The sequence below is a fragment of the Alexandromys fortis genome, unplaced genomic scaffold (genome assembly GCF_014885135.2).
Source record: "Alexandromys fortis isolate MF-2015 unplaced genomic scaffold, M_Fortis_MF-2015_v1.1 scaffold_25, whole genome shotgun sequence".
NCBI classification, from domain to species: Eukaryota; Metazoa; Chordata; class Mammalia; order Rodentia; family Cricetidae; genus Alexandromys; species Alexandromys fortis.
Window position 1 is genome coordinate 271,062 of NW_026067904.1, and position 17,957 is coordinate 289,018.

A 17,957-nucleotide genomic window follows, 5' to 3' on the forward strand; every position below is an offset into this window, starting at 1 on the left:
GAAAAAGAACAAGAAAAAGAAAACTATCATGTTAAAGATATTCACATCAAACCTATCACGCCTACCTAATCAAAGTTCATTTATGCCAGGCAGTTGTGGCTCACAACTTTAATCCCAGCACACAGAGGCAGAGGTGGGTGGCAAAATGGTCTACAGAGCAAGTTCCAGGACAGCCAGGGCCACACAGAGGAACCCTGTCTCATGGGGGGTTGGGGAGGGGTAGGGGGTGGTGGGGGTGAGAGACTACAACAAAGTTCATTTATAAACAGTATGATAATGACTCACCCCACCACAGGGTTTCTCTAACAGCTTTAGCTGTCCTCAAACTCACAGAGATCCATCTGCCTCTGCTACCCGAGTACTGGGTTTAGAGGAATGTACCACCACTGCCTGGCAATAATGACTATTTTCTTTTTACAATTTACTTAATTTTATTTTATGGATATGGTGTGAGGGTTTCAAATCCCCTGAAACTGGAGTTATAGACAGTTGTGAGCTGCCATGTGGGTACTGGGAATTGAACCCAGGTCCTCTGGAAGAGCGGCCAGTGTTCTTAATGCTGAGTCATCTCTCCAGTCCAATGACTATTTTCTATGGGCAGGATGAAGACTAAACCAGTTATGATCTCAAACCACTGAAAAATACACACACACACACACACACACACACACACACACACACACACACAAGTAAATAAAAACAGACAGATGAGCAGGGTGCCTTTAATCCCAGCACTCAGGAGGCAGAGAGGCAGGCAGATCTCTGGCTTAGGATCCAGCCTGAGATCCAAGACAACCAGGGCTGTTATAGAAAAAGTCTTGAAAAACCAAATGAACCAAATACATACACTAAAACAAAACAAAAACGGACAGCCAATTTAAAAATAGGTGGAGAGGCTAGAGAGATGGTTTGGCAGTTAACCATATACACTACTTTTGCAGACCGGAGTTTGGCTCCCAGCACCTTAATCAGGTGGCTGCGCCAGAGGACCCGTTAACCTCTTTTGGTCTCTGAACACTTACACTTGTGTACATACATACCAAGCTCACATACACCACCACAATCGAAAACACAATAAAATCACCAACAACACAAAAGAACCCACACATTTTTCTTGAAGCCAGCAAGATGCTCAGCAGGAGCTATCAAGCCTGACATGATTCCCAGGACTCCCAAGCTGTTAGCTGTCCTCCACATATTTCATCATAGGATGTGCACACACATTGGAACTAAGCACGGTAGTATAGTATACCTACAATACTGGCAAAGCTGAGCCATGATGCTAAATCTAAGTTTATCTTTGGCTAAGTGAAGGGTTTGAGGCCACCCTGGTGAGTTCCAGGTGAGCCAAAGCTACATGGTGATTCTATCACTAAAACCAAACAACTAACTTACCAACAAACAAAACCTGTTTCAAAGTCATACCTGGAAAATAAATTTGTTTACAAAGTCCAAAGAAAAGTTCTAACTGCTATTTCAAAAAATGATTCATTGAGGGCTGGAGAGATGGCTCAGAGGTTAAGAGCATTGCCTGCTCTTCCAAAGTTCCTGAGTTCAATTCCCAGCAACCACATGGTGGCTCACAACCATCTGTAATGAGGTCTGGTGCCCTCTTCTGGCCTGCAGGTATACACACAGATAGAATATTGTATATATAATAAATAAATATTTTAAAAAAAATGATTCATTGAATAGTGGAGACACATGCCTTTAACTTTAGTTCCAGCACTTGGGATGCAGAGGCAGAAGGATCTCTAAGAATCCAAATCCAAGGCCAGCCTCATCTACAAAGTGAGTTCCAGGACAGCTAGGGCTTTTACACAGAAAAACCATATATTGAAAAATTAATACACACACACATACACACACACACACACACACACACGTCTTTTTTTCTTCCCCACTCTGAAACAGGTTTTCTTTGTCCTGGCTATCCTAGAACTGCTCTGTAGGTCAGGCTGGCCTCTAACTCACAGAGATCTACATGCCCCGCCCCCTTAGTGCTGCGATTAAAGGAGTACACGACAACCACCACTTGGCTACTTCCAAGACTTAACCATTCTTCAATATAATTGCATAAAATATACTTAAAAAATAATGCTGGCGTCTTCCTTTCCGATCCGCCATCTGTGGTGGCAGTGCCGCCAGGATGCAGATTTTCGTGAAGATCCTTACAGGGAAAACCATCACGCTCGAGGTTGAACCCTCGACTATAGACACTATAGAAAATGTCAAGGCCAAAATCCAGGATAAGGAAGGAATTCCTCCTGATCAGCAGAGGCTGATCTTCGCTGGCAAGCAGCTGGAAGATGGCCGTACTTTGTCTGACTACAACATCCAAAAGGAGTCCACCCTTATCTGGTGTTGAGACTTCGTGGTGGTGCTAAGAAAAGGAAGAAGTCTTACACCACCCCCAAGAAGAACAAGCATAAGAGGAAGAAGGTGAAGCTGGCTGTACTCAAGTACTATAAGGTGGATGAAAATGGCAAAATTAGCCATCTTCATCGGGAGTGTCCTTCTGATGAATGTGGTGCTGGAGTTTCCATGGCCAGCCACTTTGAGAGACATTATTGTGGCAAGTGCTGTCTGACTTACTGCTTCAACAAGCCGGAAGACAAGTAGTTGTGTATGAATAAATAAAAAAGACAGGAATTGGAAAAAAAATAATGCTGGCATATTACAGAAAGGGTTTAAATACTCAAATTAGGAAAAACTATTTTCAAGTGTGCATGTGGTGAATGTGTCCACATGCATGTGCTTGTGAGAGTGTTACCTGTGTGTGTGGAGATCAGAAGTTGACTTTAGATATATTCTTTACCTTACTTTTATTCTAGACAGTTTTTTCACTGAACTTGAAGCTGGCCTTTTCAGCTACAAGGGTTGGTCACTGAGTCCCAACCCACTTGTTTCCACATTTTCATATTCCAGCACTGGTTACAGGTACACTGCTACACATCCAGCTCTTTCTATCGATGTTAGGTATATTAAACTATGCTTGCATTCTGTACAGCATACACTTTACCCACTGCACCATCGTCTCAGCTCAGAAAGATTGATGTCTTTTTTTATTTTTCCTTTTGTTTTCAGTGGGGAGTAGAGGAAACCCTGAATGAGTGAACTTTTGAGTAGAATGTGTTTTGTTGGCGTGCACACAACCACATCAAGAAACCCAAAGCTTCAGACCCATGGGAAAATGGCGAAGCCTTCCCCTCTGGATGAGGCTCAGAGAATTGGCAAAACTGTTTTCTGATCAGTGTGCAGATTATAGTGTGAACAGAAAATGCCCACTGTAACTTTCTCTCCTGGATGATTACAGCTCAAAGACACTCCCCTACAACTATTTCTCCTATAGAGATTAGCTAACCTTGCTTCAGTGTTTGGTAGTACAGCATAAATTTTGCCTCCTTGCTTATCTGTCTGTAACAGCCTGCCTTCTTCTTCAGCTGTATGTAATAACCCCATTTTCCATTTTATACAATGAACACACTGAGCTTCTGGAGTACTGTGGTTTCTGCATCAGAAAGTTCAGTGCACCTAATCTTTCTTTCTGTTTCCATATGTTTGTATTTTCTTCATTTAACACCCCAGTCGGGTACAATTCCTGAAGCCCTACAAATACGTGGCAATGGGTGTTTTGTCTGAATGTATGTGTGTGCACCACATGTATGCAATGCCCAGGAGGCCAGGAAAGGACCCAGGATTCTCTGGACCTGAAGTTACAGACAGCTGTGAGCCACTAAGAGGGTGATGGGAACTGAATTTCAGGAAGAGCAACCATTACTCTTAACTGAGGGAATTATCTCTTCAGCTCCAAATATTTTTACATTTTCAGACAGGGTCTTATGCATGCGAGGCTGGCTGGAAACAGCAGAGGATGACCTTTCCACCTCTATGATGGCATGTGACACCACGACCAGTGTATGTAGTCCTGAGGTTCAAACCTAAGGCCCTGTGCATATTACTTAAGTATTTTACCAACTGGGCTACATTCCCAGCCACAACAACAACAACAAAATTAGGTCATGCATTGTAGCACTTACCTTTAATCTTAGTACTAAAGAGGAAGGGGCAGGAGGATCTTTTTGACTTTTGTTAAAAAAAAACTTTTGATACAAACAACTAATGCCAGGCCAGTCAGAGCTACACAGTTAAGACCCTGCCTCAATTAAAAAAAAAAAAATTAACAGGGGCTGGAGAGATGGCTCAGTGGTTAAGAGCTCTGGTACTCTTCCAGAACCAGGGTTCAAATGCCAGCACCCACACAGCAGCTAACAACTGTCTGTAATTCCAAGATCTAACACCCTCACAAACAAAGACATACATGGTAAAACGCCAATTCACCTAAAATAAGAATAAATAAATAAATTAAAAAATTTAAACAAAAAAAACAATACCAATAAAGCTTAAATCACTATCAGGTAGTATAATAATCAAATAAACAACTATATCTGTTTTAAGTTGTACCCTTCTACATAATCCTCTTATGTAATTTAAATCTGTCTATCGTGGTCCAGGTCAAATTCCAAGAATCAGAAAATAAAGCATTTAAATAAGAATTTCAAAACACCGAGGTTTCAAGCATAAAAATTTCCAGCAGCTAAGTATTAATTCTTTGTTGCTAGCCTTCTGAGAGCAATCCTTTATTCTTGCTAAAAATCATACCAGATTTAAGAAGAAATTAAGAGGCTGGTGCTGTGGCTTTAATGGTAGAGTACTAGTCTGGCAGGTGCGAGGTTATAGGCTCAATCCCTAGTCCTGCTACACATTGGAAGAAGGGAGAAAAGGAAACAGTTCTGATGGCTCAGCAGGTGGAGAGGCTCAAGCAGAAAGATTACTCAAGAATTCAGGCTCAACCTGAGCTACCAGAGGGAAAAAAGTCTCAAGACAAAAACATGGCCAGCAAGATAGTTCAGCGGGTGAAAACACCCGTCACCAGGGCTGAAAATCTAAGTTTGATACCCGGGACACACAAGGTGCAAGGAAAAAAGAACCAATTCCTACAAATTGTCCTTTTTACTTTCAAGTGTGTTCGAATACCCACAACCACTGCCTATAAAATCAATATAATCCAAGACTTGAGAAAACATAAATCAGAACAAGTTTCTGGCTAAAAAGATAAATAGTTCTTTTATGGTCCGTGTTACTTTATGCTCTAGGATCAAATCTATGAAAAATAAGTAAAACAGAACAGAAATGGCAACAGGTTGGCAACTTGAACATTTGCAATTATGTAAAGAATATCCTTTCTAATAGAAAAGGGAAAATATCAACAATCAAGTAGTACTGCTATCTTAGTAGTCTACTGCTATAAAGAGACACCATGACCATGGCAACTCTTCTAAAGAAAAACATTTAATTGGGGCTGGTTTACATCAGGTTTAGTTCATTGCTGTCATGGAGGGAAGCATGGTGGAACACAGGCAGACATGATGCTGGAGAAGGAGCTTAAGAGTTCTACATCCAGAACCTCAGGGAAGAGAGCAACACTGGGCCTAGTTTGAGGTTCTGAAACCTCAAAACCCACACCCATGACACACTTTCCCCAAGGCCACACCTCCAATAATACTCCGAGTCTTTGGACGTCATTTTCATTCAAATCACAATTATGTCTTTCGTATCCATACTCCAGTGAAGACACTATAGTGTCTCTGAGAGGGATTATACTTTTAAGAACTTTAACAATCTTAATATTATTGTTGAATGTGTATGAAGTATGGTTACAGTGTGCATGTGCCAGTGTATGGAGGAGTGGAGGCCAGAAGACAACTTTCACAGAGTAAGTTCACTCCTACCACTATGGGTTGGAAGACAAAGCGTAGTAAATACTTTCTTTTACCCACTGAGCATCTTACCAGTCCTGCTCTCAAGAACCTTTACAGCAACAGCAGTAAGAATACCTATTGGAATCACTAACAGGTTTCCTTCTGTTATGCTCCTGGTTCTCTTTAGGTAGTAAATATGAATGAGTAGAAACAACAGCAATATAGTATCTAACCATGATTCAAATGATATCAAAGCAAAACAAGGGTTTCTCTTTGGTGGTACTGAACATGGCCTCATGCATATTAGACAAGTACTCTATGACTGAGCTACATACCCACCCCTAAACAACTTGGACAATAACAAAAAAGTGACTACTATTACAACTTTGGTTGGATGCTGTCAGATCAAATTACAGAAACTGAAAGCTACAATCTGTTGTATAAGCTTTAAAAGGTGATCTTTACAGCTCAATAATTTCTTTTTAGCACTACAGATGAAGCAGTTAAAACAGATAGTTAAGAACATTTGTTAGTTTGCAATTAAATCTTCAGAGACCTATGTCTGAAGACACAGTTCCCAAGAGGGTCACTTTACCAAGTTCATAACAAAATAAAGTAGATTAAATATCTTCAGCTTACTTCAAGGGGAAAAAACCAGAGCATTAAAATTTGAAGCAAAAGCACTGGATGAAGTGATGCACATCTTTGATCCTAACATTTGGGAGGCAGAGGATGGTGGATCTCTGGAAGTTCAAAGACAGCCTGATCTATACAATGAGTGCCTCACAAGCCAGGGTTACATAATCAGAGTTTCATAAACAAAAACTGAAAACAAAACAAATAAAAAATAAAACACAAAACACAAACAATTGACAAATCTCTCTCTTCCTACTGCCCCCTCTCTTAAGTATGTGTGTTTAAGTGCTGGGTATAGGTCAGAGGATTATATCAAGTGTTTTCTTTTTATCATTCTCTGCCTTGATTTTTTTCCCTTGGTTTTTCGAGACAGGGTTTCTCTGTTAACTGTCTTGGCTGTCCTGGAACTTGTTTTGTAGACCTGCTGGCTTCAAACTCACAGAGATTCATTCACCTGTCTCTGCCTTCATAGTGCTGGGATTATAAGCATGTGCCACTACCACCCAGCTCTCTGCCTTGTTTTAATGCAATCTCTCTTCCTAAGCCTGTAGCATATGTTTTTCAGTTAGAATGGCAAACCAGTAAGATCCTTGTCTCAGCTTTCCACAAAGATGGAGGCTATAGCTATCTATAAGCCCAGCCAGGTGAGACCACATCTGACTTATTACATGGGTGCTGGAATTTGATTTATGATCCTAGGTTTGCATAGTAAATGCTCCTATTGAACCATCTCTCCAGTTCCTACCTTATTCATTTTGTTGTACTTAGCCTACTTTGCTTCAGTATCTTTTTTCAGACGGAGTTTCTTTGTGTAAGTTCTTTCTGATTGCCCTGGAACTCACAGAGATTGTTTGAGATCCTCTCATCTCAATTTCTCAAATACTAGGATTATAAACCCATGTCATCACACCGAGTTTCTACCATTTTCCTCTTAAGTAGGGTCTCACTAGCTGGGACTGTGATGGCATATACCTTTAGTCCCAGCGCTTGAGAGGAAGAGATGGGAGATCTGAGTTCCAGGCCAGCCACGCCTAGAGAGAAATCCTCTCTTGAAACACCAAAACAAAAAACAACCAAACAAAAAAACAGGAGTGGGTGTCTCACACTGTAACCTCTGCCTCTCAATTATTGAGACTATATGGGACCACAGCTGGCTCTTTTTAAGAAAAAAAAAGTATATACATATTTATTTATTTATTTATTTATTTAGTTAGTTAGTTAGTTTACAATATTCTGTCTGTGTGTATGCCTGCAGGCCAGAAGAGGGCACCAGACCCCATTACAGATGGTTGTGAGCCACCATGTGGTTGCTGGGAATTGAACTCAGGAACTTTGGAAGAGCAGGCAATGCTCTTAACCTCTGAGCCATCTCTCTAGCCCTGCTGGCTCTTTTTCCTAAGAAACTTTTAAAAAAATAATTTTAGTTTATGTTTCTGTGTGTGACATGCAGATAATTGGGAGGCCAGAGGAGGGTGTTGGAACTAGAATTACAGGTTGATTTGAGCTATCCCTGGGTACTTGGATCTGAACTCAGGTCTTCTAGAAAAGCAGCAAACTGAGCCATCTCTTTTTGGTAACTTTGGTGGCATCTCATAATTTTGTTTCTTGAGACAAGGTCTTTAGCATAGACTGGCCTTGGACTCACAGTTTTCTTGCCCACACTTCCCAATGTGTATTATCTCTTTCTCAGTGCTATCATTTGTAGCATATTAAGGTGTTTTTTGGATTTTTCAAGATAAGGTTTCTCTGTGTACCCCTTGCTGTCCTCGAACTCAAAAGATTCTCATGTCTCTGCCTCCTGAGTGGTTGTGGGTGTTCGAACATACTTGAAGGTAAAAAGGACAATTTGTAGGAATTGGTTCTTTTTTCCTTGCACCTTGTGTGTCCCAGGGATCAAACTTAGATTGTCAGCCCTGGTGACGGGTGTTTTCACCCGCTGAACTATCTTGCTGGCCATGTTTTTGTCTTGAGACTTTTTTCCCTCTGGTAGCTCAGGTTGAGCCTGAATTCTTGAGTAAATTTTCTGCTCTCCCACCTGCTGAGCCATCAGAACTGTTTCCTTTTCTCCCTTCTTCCAATGTGTAGCAGGACTAGGGATTGAGCCTATAACCTCGCACCTGCCAGACTAGTACTCTACCATTAAAGCCACCACCACCAGGCTGCTTCCTTTTTTTGTTATAATAAATGAAGTCTAAATAGTCTACTTTGAAAAATTATTTGCCCTTTGAGTACCTAACTTTGCAGGACAGCCATTTTTGCTCAAAGATAAGTATAAGAATGCAAACTGCAATAGCAACAAAGCAAAAATCAGTAATTTTCACATGCTTAAAACACTTCCTACCAGGCTAATCCTAGCACTTGAAGGCTAAAACAAACATATCTCTGAACTCAAGGCAGGCTGGTCTATACTGTTCCAGACTAGACAGAAAAACATAGTGAGAAAAAAAGAAAAAAAAGGGGGGGGAGAAGAACGGGAAGAAAAAAAAGAAAAAAAAAGCGAGGGGGAGGTTGGACCAAAAGAAAACACTCCAAATCATCTGGGTTTAAAGACTCACACCTGAGCCATCTCACATCTTTAATCCTATCACAGGCAGAAGCAGAAAGATCTCAGTGAATTCGAGGCCAGCCTGGTCTACAGAATGAGTTCTAGGACAGCCAGAGCTACACAGAGAAATCCTGTCTCAAAAAACAAAAACACACAATGAATCCTAGCACTGGGGAAGTTGCGACAAAAGGATTGCATGGCAATGAGTCTAGTTTTTTGTTTTTAATATTAAATTTAGTATTACTGTATTAAACTAGCATTAAAATATTAGTAGGGCCAGTAAGCAGGTAAAGACATTTGCTGAAGTCTGACATTCTAAGTTAACTCCCTGAGACTCACAGGGTAGGAGAAACTCCCCAACATATAACAAACAAACAAATACATTTTAAGTTACTCTAGCTAGGAATGTTTCTCAGTAATAAGAGTGGTTGCCTAGCATACACAAGGCCCTGGGTTCAACCCACGGTACTATAAACAATTTAATAATTATATCTGCTTTCACACATATAACCCAGTAGAATATAGTTAAATACAAACATATACAATGATTTCCTTAAAGGGCAAAATAGCCAAGTGTAGGTCAACAGCTCCTTTATCCCAGGAAAATATCCAAAAGAAAGGACAGGTAGAAAGAGACCAGAGCAACCACAAAGATAATGCTGCCAGAAGAAGCTCAAAATATAATAAGATGATTGGGTATACTTAAAACATGATTGGGTATACTTAAAACAAGGATAGTGGCAAATGCCTTTAGTCCCAGCACTCAGGAGGCAGAGGCAGGCAGTTACATTTCTGAGTTTGTGACCAGCCTGGTCTATACAAAGAAATCCCATTAAAAAAAAAAAAAAAAAAAAAAAAAAAAAAAAAAAAAAAANAAAAAAAAAAAAAAAAAAACACACAAAAACAAAACAAGCAAAAAAAAAAAAAAAAAAGAAAACACACACCAAAACATATTCTGTCACGGGAAACTACAAGACTCCCCTTTCCCTATAGCAAATGACCTCTTAACATATAACAATAAGAGGGCTGACTCAGCAGCTGAAGTGCCTGCAGCCAAACTTGACCACCAGAGTTCAATCCTGGGACTCACATAGTGGAAGAAAGGAACAAATTGCAAGTTGCCCACTGACCTCCACATGCAAAACTGTGATGCTTAAACTGACACTCTCACACTCTGATACACACACCCCCACCCCAAAAATAAAGAGAAAGTCTTGTTATGCTGCAACTCCATTCAGATACTTACTGTCATCTCCAACAGGACCTGCTGAACACTGTGCTGGAGGATCTCGGGCCAGGTCATTCAATTCCTTAAGGAAAAACAAAGAGAAGAAATGTAACTTTACATAGTTTCTAAACTTACCTTATTAACAATGCTCTCTGCCTTACTAGTGAAGCTTTTATGATTATTCTTCAGTCAGTATTTTTTGGAAGGGTGGCTCACTATATAACCCTGTCTGGCCTTCAAAGATACACCTTTCTCTGTCTTTCCAACACTGGGATTAAGGTATGTACTATTATACCCTGCAAAGCTACTTTTATGTTTTTCTTTTCTTTCTAGGGTATATATTGTATCTTACAAGTGTTTTGCCTGCATGTATGTATTACATCAGAAATTGTCAGATGCTAGATCCCCTAGAATAAATGGATGGCTTGGATGCTGTGGGCTACTATGTGAATGCTAGAACAGAATTCTGGTCCTCTGAAAGACCAGCAAGTGCTCTTAATGGCTGAGTGATCTCTCCAGCCACTTGAGCAAATTATAAATGTAATCTAATTGTGCTGGCCACCTACTTCTGCTTCATCCTCAAGTAGTCATAGCTGCTGAGTGGTAGTGACTTACACTTTTTAATCCCAGAACTCAGGAGGCAGAAGCAGGCAGATCTCTGAGTTCAAGGACGGCATAGTGTACAGAGCAAGCAAGTTCCAGGACTGGCTCAATAGCTACTGAGAAACCCCGTCTTGAAAAACAAAAACAAGGGGCTGGAGAGATGGCTCAGAGGTTAAGAGCATTGCCTGCTCTTCCAAAGGTCCTGAGTTCAATTCTCAGCAACCACATGGTGGCTCACAACCATCGGTAATGGGGGTCTGGTGCCCTCTTCTGGCCTGTAGGCATGCACACAGACAGAATATTATATACATAATAAATATTAAAAAAAACAAAAACAAAAAAATCAGACTCTTGGTGTTCAGTCTTATATACTTTTCTTACATAAATGGTTATAAGCACCCCCCCCAATTTCACTAAGATATTTTTCTCCTTTAAAAACAAAATAAGGAACAGTGTTTTTGTTGTTTTACTTTATTGTGTGTGTGCAGCAGAGGACAACTCTTTGAGGAATTAGTTCTCAACCACTTTTGCTGTTTGTGCCACACTTTATACTTCAGGCTCTGTGGACCATGAACTTCCAGCTAATTCTGTCTCTGCCTCCCATCTCACAGAAAGGATGCTGGGATTACAGATGCATGCTACCACATTTGGCATTTTACATGGGTTATGGGGACTGAACTCAGGCCATCAGGATTATAAGGCAAACTGAACCATGTTGTAGACCCTATTTTTTGTGTTTTGAAAAGAAGTCTATATTGCTCAGATGTTAGTGCTAGCCTGGGCTCCAATGGTACTCTCATGTCAGCATTTTCCATGCTGGGACTAGAGGAAGGCATACCACCAGCTCTCCAAAACTGTTTTATTGCTTAATTAGTCCAGGCTAACCTTGAATTTATGGCAATCTTCCTGCCTCGCCCTCTGAATGCTACTACCCTAACCTATTTTAAAGAAAAGTCATTATTTTTCTTTTGTCTTTTTTCTCCCTCCCTCCCTTTTTGAAATGAAGTCTCCTTCTGTTGCCCAAGCCTGGCTACATTAAATTTGTGATCCACCTGTCTCAGACTTTTTTTTTTTTTTTTAAAAGACAAGGTCTCACCCATAGCCTAGCTGGTCTGGAACTTCCTCTGTAGATTAGACTGGCTTTGAACTAAGTGAGACACCTATCTCTGCTTTCTCTTTAGCTAGGATTAAAGCTGTGTGCCACCATGCCCATCTCAATGACAATTTTTATATCACAAAACTGTTAGAGCAGCTCTTAAAACTCATAAAAGGGGGGAGGCGGCTCTGAAACTACTCTAGACCACCTCAACCAATGCTGACATGTTTTCAGCTGATGTTATAGCACCAGTGTGCCAAACAGAAAACCTTTAAAAGGATGTTGTACACTCTAGTCAGATGGGGCAGATATATAATATCGGCTACTGGAAGAAAGGGCAATATTAAGGCTGCCTGAATCATAATGAAGTTCAAGGCTGATCTGAGTATCTTCGTGAAAGCAAAAAACAACACAATAAAACAAAAACCACTAAGAGCTGGGGATACAGGTTAATGGTAGAGTAACTATGTCTCATGTTAGTCCTAGTGTCAGTCTACAGAACTTCCAAAGAGAATAGACTATAAAGGCTTACTGAGACTGATTTATCTATAGCATTGGCTCCACAGTCACATGTCAGCTTTTTAGCAATTTTAACACAAACTTGGAACCTGGAAATGGATAGTGATATTTGGAAGACTATATGAAAGAAATTATTCTCTTTTCTTTCTCCTCAGCTTGTTTTTCATGTTTTCTTTTGTAGTGATGCAGATCTAACTTACAGTCTGGCATATGCTCAGCAACTGTTAACTACAGCCTTTGGCTTGGTTTTAAGAGATCAAAAAGTTGTTAGGAAGAACTAATTTTAGAACATATTTTAAAAGTACAATAGTAAAAAAATAGTAAAAATCCAACATTAAAAAGTTGTACGTTTTTATTTTGTGTGTGTGTTTTGTCTGTATATGTATGCACACCATGTGTGAACTAAGTGCCTGCAGAGACCAGAAGAGGGTGCTGGAGAACCTGGAATTGCAGTTATGAGCTACCATGTGGGTGTTGGGAAATGAAGCCTGCTCTGGGAGAACAGTCAGTATTCTTATCTGCTGAGCCATTCTCCAGGCCCAAATCTAACTTTTTTTTTGGGGGGGGAGACGTGTGTGTGTGTGTGTGTGTGTGTGTGTGTGTGTAGTCCTGGCTACCCTGGAACTCACCTTGAACTCAGAGATAGCCTGCCTTTGTCTCCCCAGTGCTAGGATTAAAGGAATGTGTCAGCACATCCTTAAATTATGAAAAAACATATTTAGACTGGAGCAGGGTGAGGTCACACATAGCTTAAACTGTTCTCAAACTTATGTAACCAAGACTGGCACTGAAGTTCTGATACTTCTGCCACAGCCTTCTAAGTACTACAAGAATATACCACCTTATTATATTCTGCTCAAAATACTTCAGTATGTTTCCATGTATTATTTTTCCTATCACTGTTCACTTGAGTACTCTGTACCTAAACTACTACAAAGCCCTTTAGCTGATGAACTGAAATTACTTTACTCTACTTGTGATGCTTTGGTAAATATCCTTGTTTTTGGTGTGTGTTGTGCATGTATGCATGTATTTGTGTATAAAATGAGCTTCTATAAATAAATTTGGGTCAAAGCCTCCAGAAGGCCACAGGCTTAGATTCCCTGCATAAGTCCTTTTTCAAAGTGCTCTGATCATCTGCTGCCACTGAGGTTCCGAGGTTATAATAAAGCATTTTCCAGCATTATCCAAAGTAACCCTTAAAATTAATTAGAAGTACTCTGCCCTTCAAAGTATATTTTTCTTACCAATTTAAATGTTTCACACAATAAACTGTTTGCCATTAATTAAGCAGATGTTTCCATTATTACAGAAGAATTTACGTACAAAGTCACCATTTTCTAAGTTTATTAATATTCTCTACATTTTTAAAGACAACAGCAAAATAAAGGTTTTCTAAATCTTCATACATTAATGTTCTCAACATTATGCTCATAAGAAGCTTTAAAGATTTACTTGGCCTCTTGAGATAAGTTTTCATACCTACATCATGACTGAAGTAGAAATTTATAAAGTATAATAAAGCCATTGGTTTAAGAATCAAATAATGCCGAGTAGTGGTGGTGCACACACCTTTAATCCCAGCACTTGGGAGGCAGAGGCAGGCAGAGGTGAGTTCGAGGCCAGCTTGGCCTATAAAGCGAGTTCCAGGATAGCCAGAACTGTTTATACAGAGAAACCATTTTGGGGGAAAAAAAAAGAAACAACAAAAACACAACACCCCCCCCAAAAAAAGATTCAGATAATTAGAAAAAACTGTATCCTCTGTGTGTGCACACATGTGTACAGTATCTGTACCAGTGTACATGGGGTTAAAAGACAACTTACAGAAGTTGCTTCTTTCCTACCATGTGGTTCCAAGGATCAAATTTGGGTCATGAACCAGGCACAGTTTATATCTCTAATCCCAGCACTCAAAATGCAGGGATAGAAGGATCTCTTGTGAGTTCTAGGCGGGCGTGGTCTACAAAAGTGCCAGGACAATCAAGACTACATAGAGAGAAAAAGCCCTGCCTCAAAAAACCCAAAAATTAGCTGGTCATGGTGGTGCGTGCCTTTAATCCCACCTATCAGGAAGTGGAGGCAGGTGGACCTCTGAGTTTGAGGCCGGTTCTGATCTACAGACTGAGTTCCAGAACAGCCAGGACTACAAATTCAATTCCCAGTGTCCACACAGCAGCTTACAAACATCTGTAAATTCCGCTCCAATACCCTTTTCCAGCCTTCCCTGGACACTTGCACATACATGGTGCACAGACATACACGCATAAACTAAAAATAATTTTTTTAAGATCTTAAACAAAACAATAACAAAAAACTTTGACCAACTTTTCTCCACCCTCAGACCCCTTGGAGACCCCCATTCTATTCTACTTAAATGAGTTGAGTCTGAATTTTTAGGTTCTATATTCAAGTAAGTTCATATCATGCTCTGTCTGCATCTAGACTAATTTAACAGTAAGTGTTCCAGATTCTTAAATATTATTATAAATAACAGGATTTTCTTTTTAAGGCTTTTTATCCTCCTACCTCAGCTTCCAATGTGTTAAGATTACAGGTATGTGGCAAGATGAACAGTTTTAGAACTTTATATACTGTCTATTAAGCCATAACAAACAGGAAGGAATCTAATCTCTAGCTTTTTGCACACTGAAGTCCATCCATAGGAACTGCCCAGTTAAATGTCTGTGCAACATATAGCTGAGAAGCTAGAGAGAAGGCTCAGCAGTTAAAGAGTGCTTTACTTGTTGCTCTTGTGGGGAACCCTGGCTTTTAATTCCAAGCACCCACAAGGCAACTCACAACTAGAACTCCAGTTCCAAGGGACCCAAATGCCCTCTTCTGACCCCTTTGGATACCAGGCACTCACATGATACATAGTTACACATGCAGACAAAATACACACATAATCTTATTAAATAAATAAACCATATACTTGAACTATATATACATACTAAGTACCCAAAGGAAGGTAATATTGTTTTTTACTGACTACATGGACAATACCTGCCCCACGTGGCCTCTTGTAACCCAGGCTGCCCTTGGACTCCAGATCTACCATATCCTCCACCTCCCAAGTATCAAGATTGCAGGTGTGTACCACCATACTTGACAGGTGGCACACTCATTTTCTGGCATAACTGAAATATTCTTCAACATACCTTGCATTATTTTCCCTTCTTTCTTCTTCTGAGACAGTTCTGGCTGGCCTGGAACTCACCTATGTAGAATAGACTGACCTTGAACTTACAGATACCCAATTGCCTCTGCTAGAATTAAAGGCATGTACCACCATACCCAGCCAATGTTTTCTTTCTTGATTGCATTTTAGACATAAAAAAGACAGATACATGGAAAAATCAACCATCTCATTCTGATACTGTAGCCATAAGACCACATACCTACTAAAGTACAAATGAGAATTTTACAATTATAGCCAAATTAGAAAAATTGCAGTCAGGCAGTGGTGGTGCACACCTTTAATCCCAGAACTCAGGAGGCAGAGGCAGGTGGATCTCTGAGTTTGAGACCAACTCGGTCTACAAAGTGTGCTCCAGGACAGCCCAGATTAATCTTGTCTTGAAAAACCAAAACCAAAAAAAGAAAATCACTAAGTAGTGGCAAAGCTAGAGGAAAAATCCTTCAAATAAATTAATACAAACATTTGCAAGAACAGAAGCTGCCAAGAACTGCTACCTCCCAATTCTTTAAGTTCGTAACAGTGGAGGCTGTTTCAAGGCAAGTTTGACCCCATGACATAGGATCTGTTAGGATCCAAAATCTATTTTCTGCTTCTGTGGCTATGACAAAATACCTGACACTAAATTATTTTGAAAAACAGATTTTTCTCATAATTGTAGAAAAAAATAAAGAGGCACAATGGCATCCTATTTCTTAATATATCCTGTAAAACTGTGGCTTTCTCTCAGCAGAGAACTTATGTGATTTATTTATTTTTATTTATTTTTTTGAGAAAGGTTCTTCCTGTGTCACCTTGGCTTGTCTGGAACTCACGGAGAACTGCCTACCTCTACCTTCTGAGTTCTAAGGTTAAAAGGATGTGCTACCATGCCTGGCTACATCACAATTCTTACAGACCAATAAGTTCTATGATATGAGATGTGTAGACTGGTGGCTGAGGGTATAGCTCAATGGTAAAGGAAAAAGGCTCAATCCCAAACACTCAAAGTGTGTGTGTGTGTGTGTGTGTGTGTGTGTGTGTGTGTATGTGTGGTGTTATGGGCCAAGCTATTAAATTTTACATTGCCATAAAATGGCTATATACATGCAAAATGGTCTCATCCAATTAATCAAAACTCAAAAAAACAAAAATTGTAGTTCTTCTACCAAAGGAGCTGGGTATGGCCTTCCATCTTAGCACTCAGGAGGCAGATACAGGCAGATCTCTGAGTCTGAGCCACTACCTTAGCCTATAGAGTTCCAGGCCAGCCAGGATGACAATGAAATCCTGTCTTAAAAACACAAAAACAAAGGCAAAACCAAATTTCAGATCTAAAAATGTTTCAGAACAATTATTCTATTATTGTTTGACAGATTCTTTCACCTCTCCAGAACATTCCCATCTACAAAGCTAGACTGTATTAACAAATGTGAAAAATATATCTGAAAAATGTCTAAGATTGCATTTCATATAAACTTTAGAACTAGGAGCCTTTTGTCTGTCTAATCAAAAAAAGACGGCATTTAATAAAGTATTTTCTACCAACAGTAGAAGACGGCAGGTCTGTGGGAAAGATTATAGAACCATGACAAAAACTAAGTCTGGGTTGGGGATGGTGGTGGCATACACCTTGTACTACCAGCACTGGAGGGGTAAACTGTGAATTCAAGGTCAACCTGGCCTACAAAGAAAGTTGCAGGACAGCCAGAGCTGTTACAGAGAAACCTTGTCTCTGTAACAAAAGTCTATAGTTAAACTGAGGAGAGATTTGGTATCAACTAATATTATGTATATAATCAGAAACAAAGCATACCTTTAGAAAGTAGGGTCTCTTAAAAAAATCAATTTTTAGAATTAAGTGGTAAAAGTTGGAATTTATTAAATTATAAAGTGCAATGGTGGGGCTGGAGAGATGGCTCAGTGGTTAAGAGCACTGTCTGCTCTTCCAGAGGTCAATGAGTTCAATTCCCAGCAACCACATGGTGGCTCCAAACCATCTGTAATGAGATCTGGCGCCCTCCTCTGGCATGTGGGTATACATGGAGGCAGAAAGTTGTATACATAATAAATAAATCTTTAAAAAAAATAATAAAGTGCAATGGTACAGGCCTTTTTTTAAAATATTTATTTATTTATTATGTATACAACATTCCTTCCATGCCTGCATGCCAGAAGAGGGCATGAGATCTCGTTATAGATGGTTGTGGGCCACTATGTGGTTGCTGGGAATTGAACTCAGGACCTTTGGAAGAGCAGGCAATGCTCTTAACCTCTGAGCCATCTCTCCAGCCCGGTACAGGCCTTTAATACCAACATTTGGCAAGTGGGGGCAGGAATGAGTTCAAAACTAGACTGGCTATACATAGCAAGGCTGCCGGGAGGGAGGG

The 17,957-nt window shown here is 40.0% G+C and overlaps 1 protein-coding gene and 1 pseudogene across 1 annotated transcript in view; one reads left to right on the forward strand and one right to left on the reverse strand.

Annotated features, from left to right (window-relative positions):
* Ube2d2 (ubiquitin conjugating enzyme E2 D2) overlaps positions 1-17,957 on the reverse strand; it is a 37,788-nt gene that overhangs the window by 6,063 nt on the left and 13,768 nt on the right. Inside the window, exon 2 of the mRNA XM_050134903.1 lies at positions 10,190-10,253. Within this exon, the coding sequence (XP_049990860.1) occupies positions 10,190-10,253 (64 nt within the window). The remainder of the gene's footprint in view (positions 1-10,189; positions 10,254-17,957) is intronic.
* LOC126497077 (ubiquitin-40S ribosomal protein S27a-like) lies at positions 5-7,599 on the forward strand (annotated as a pseudogene).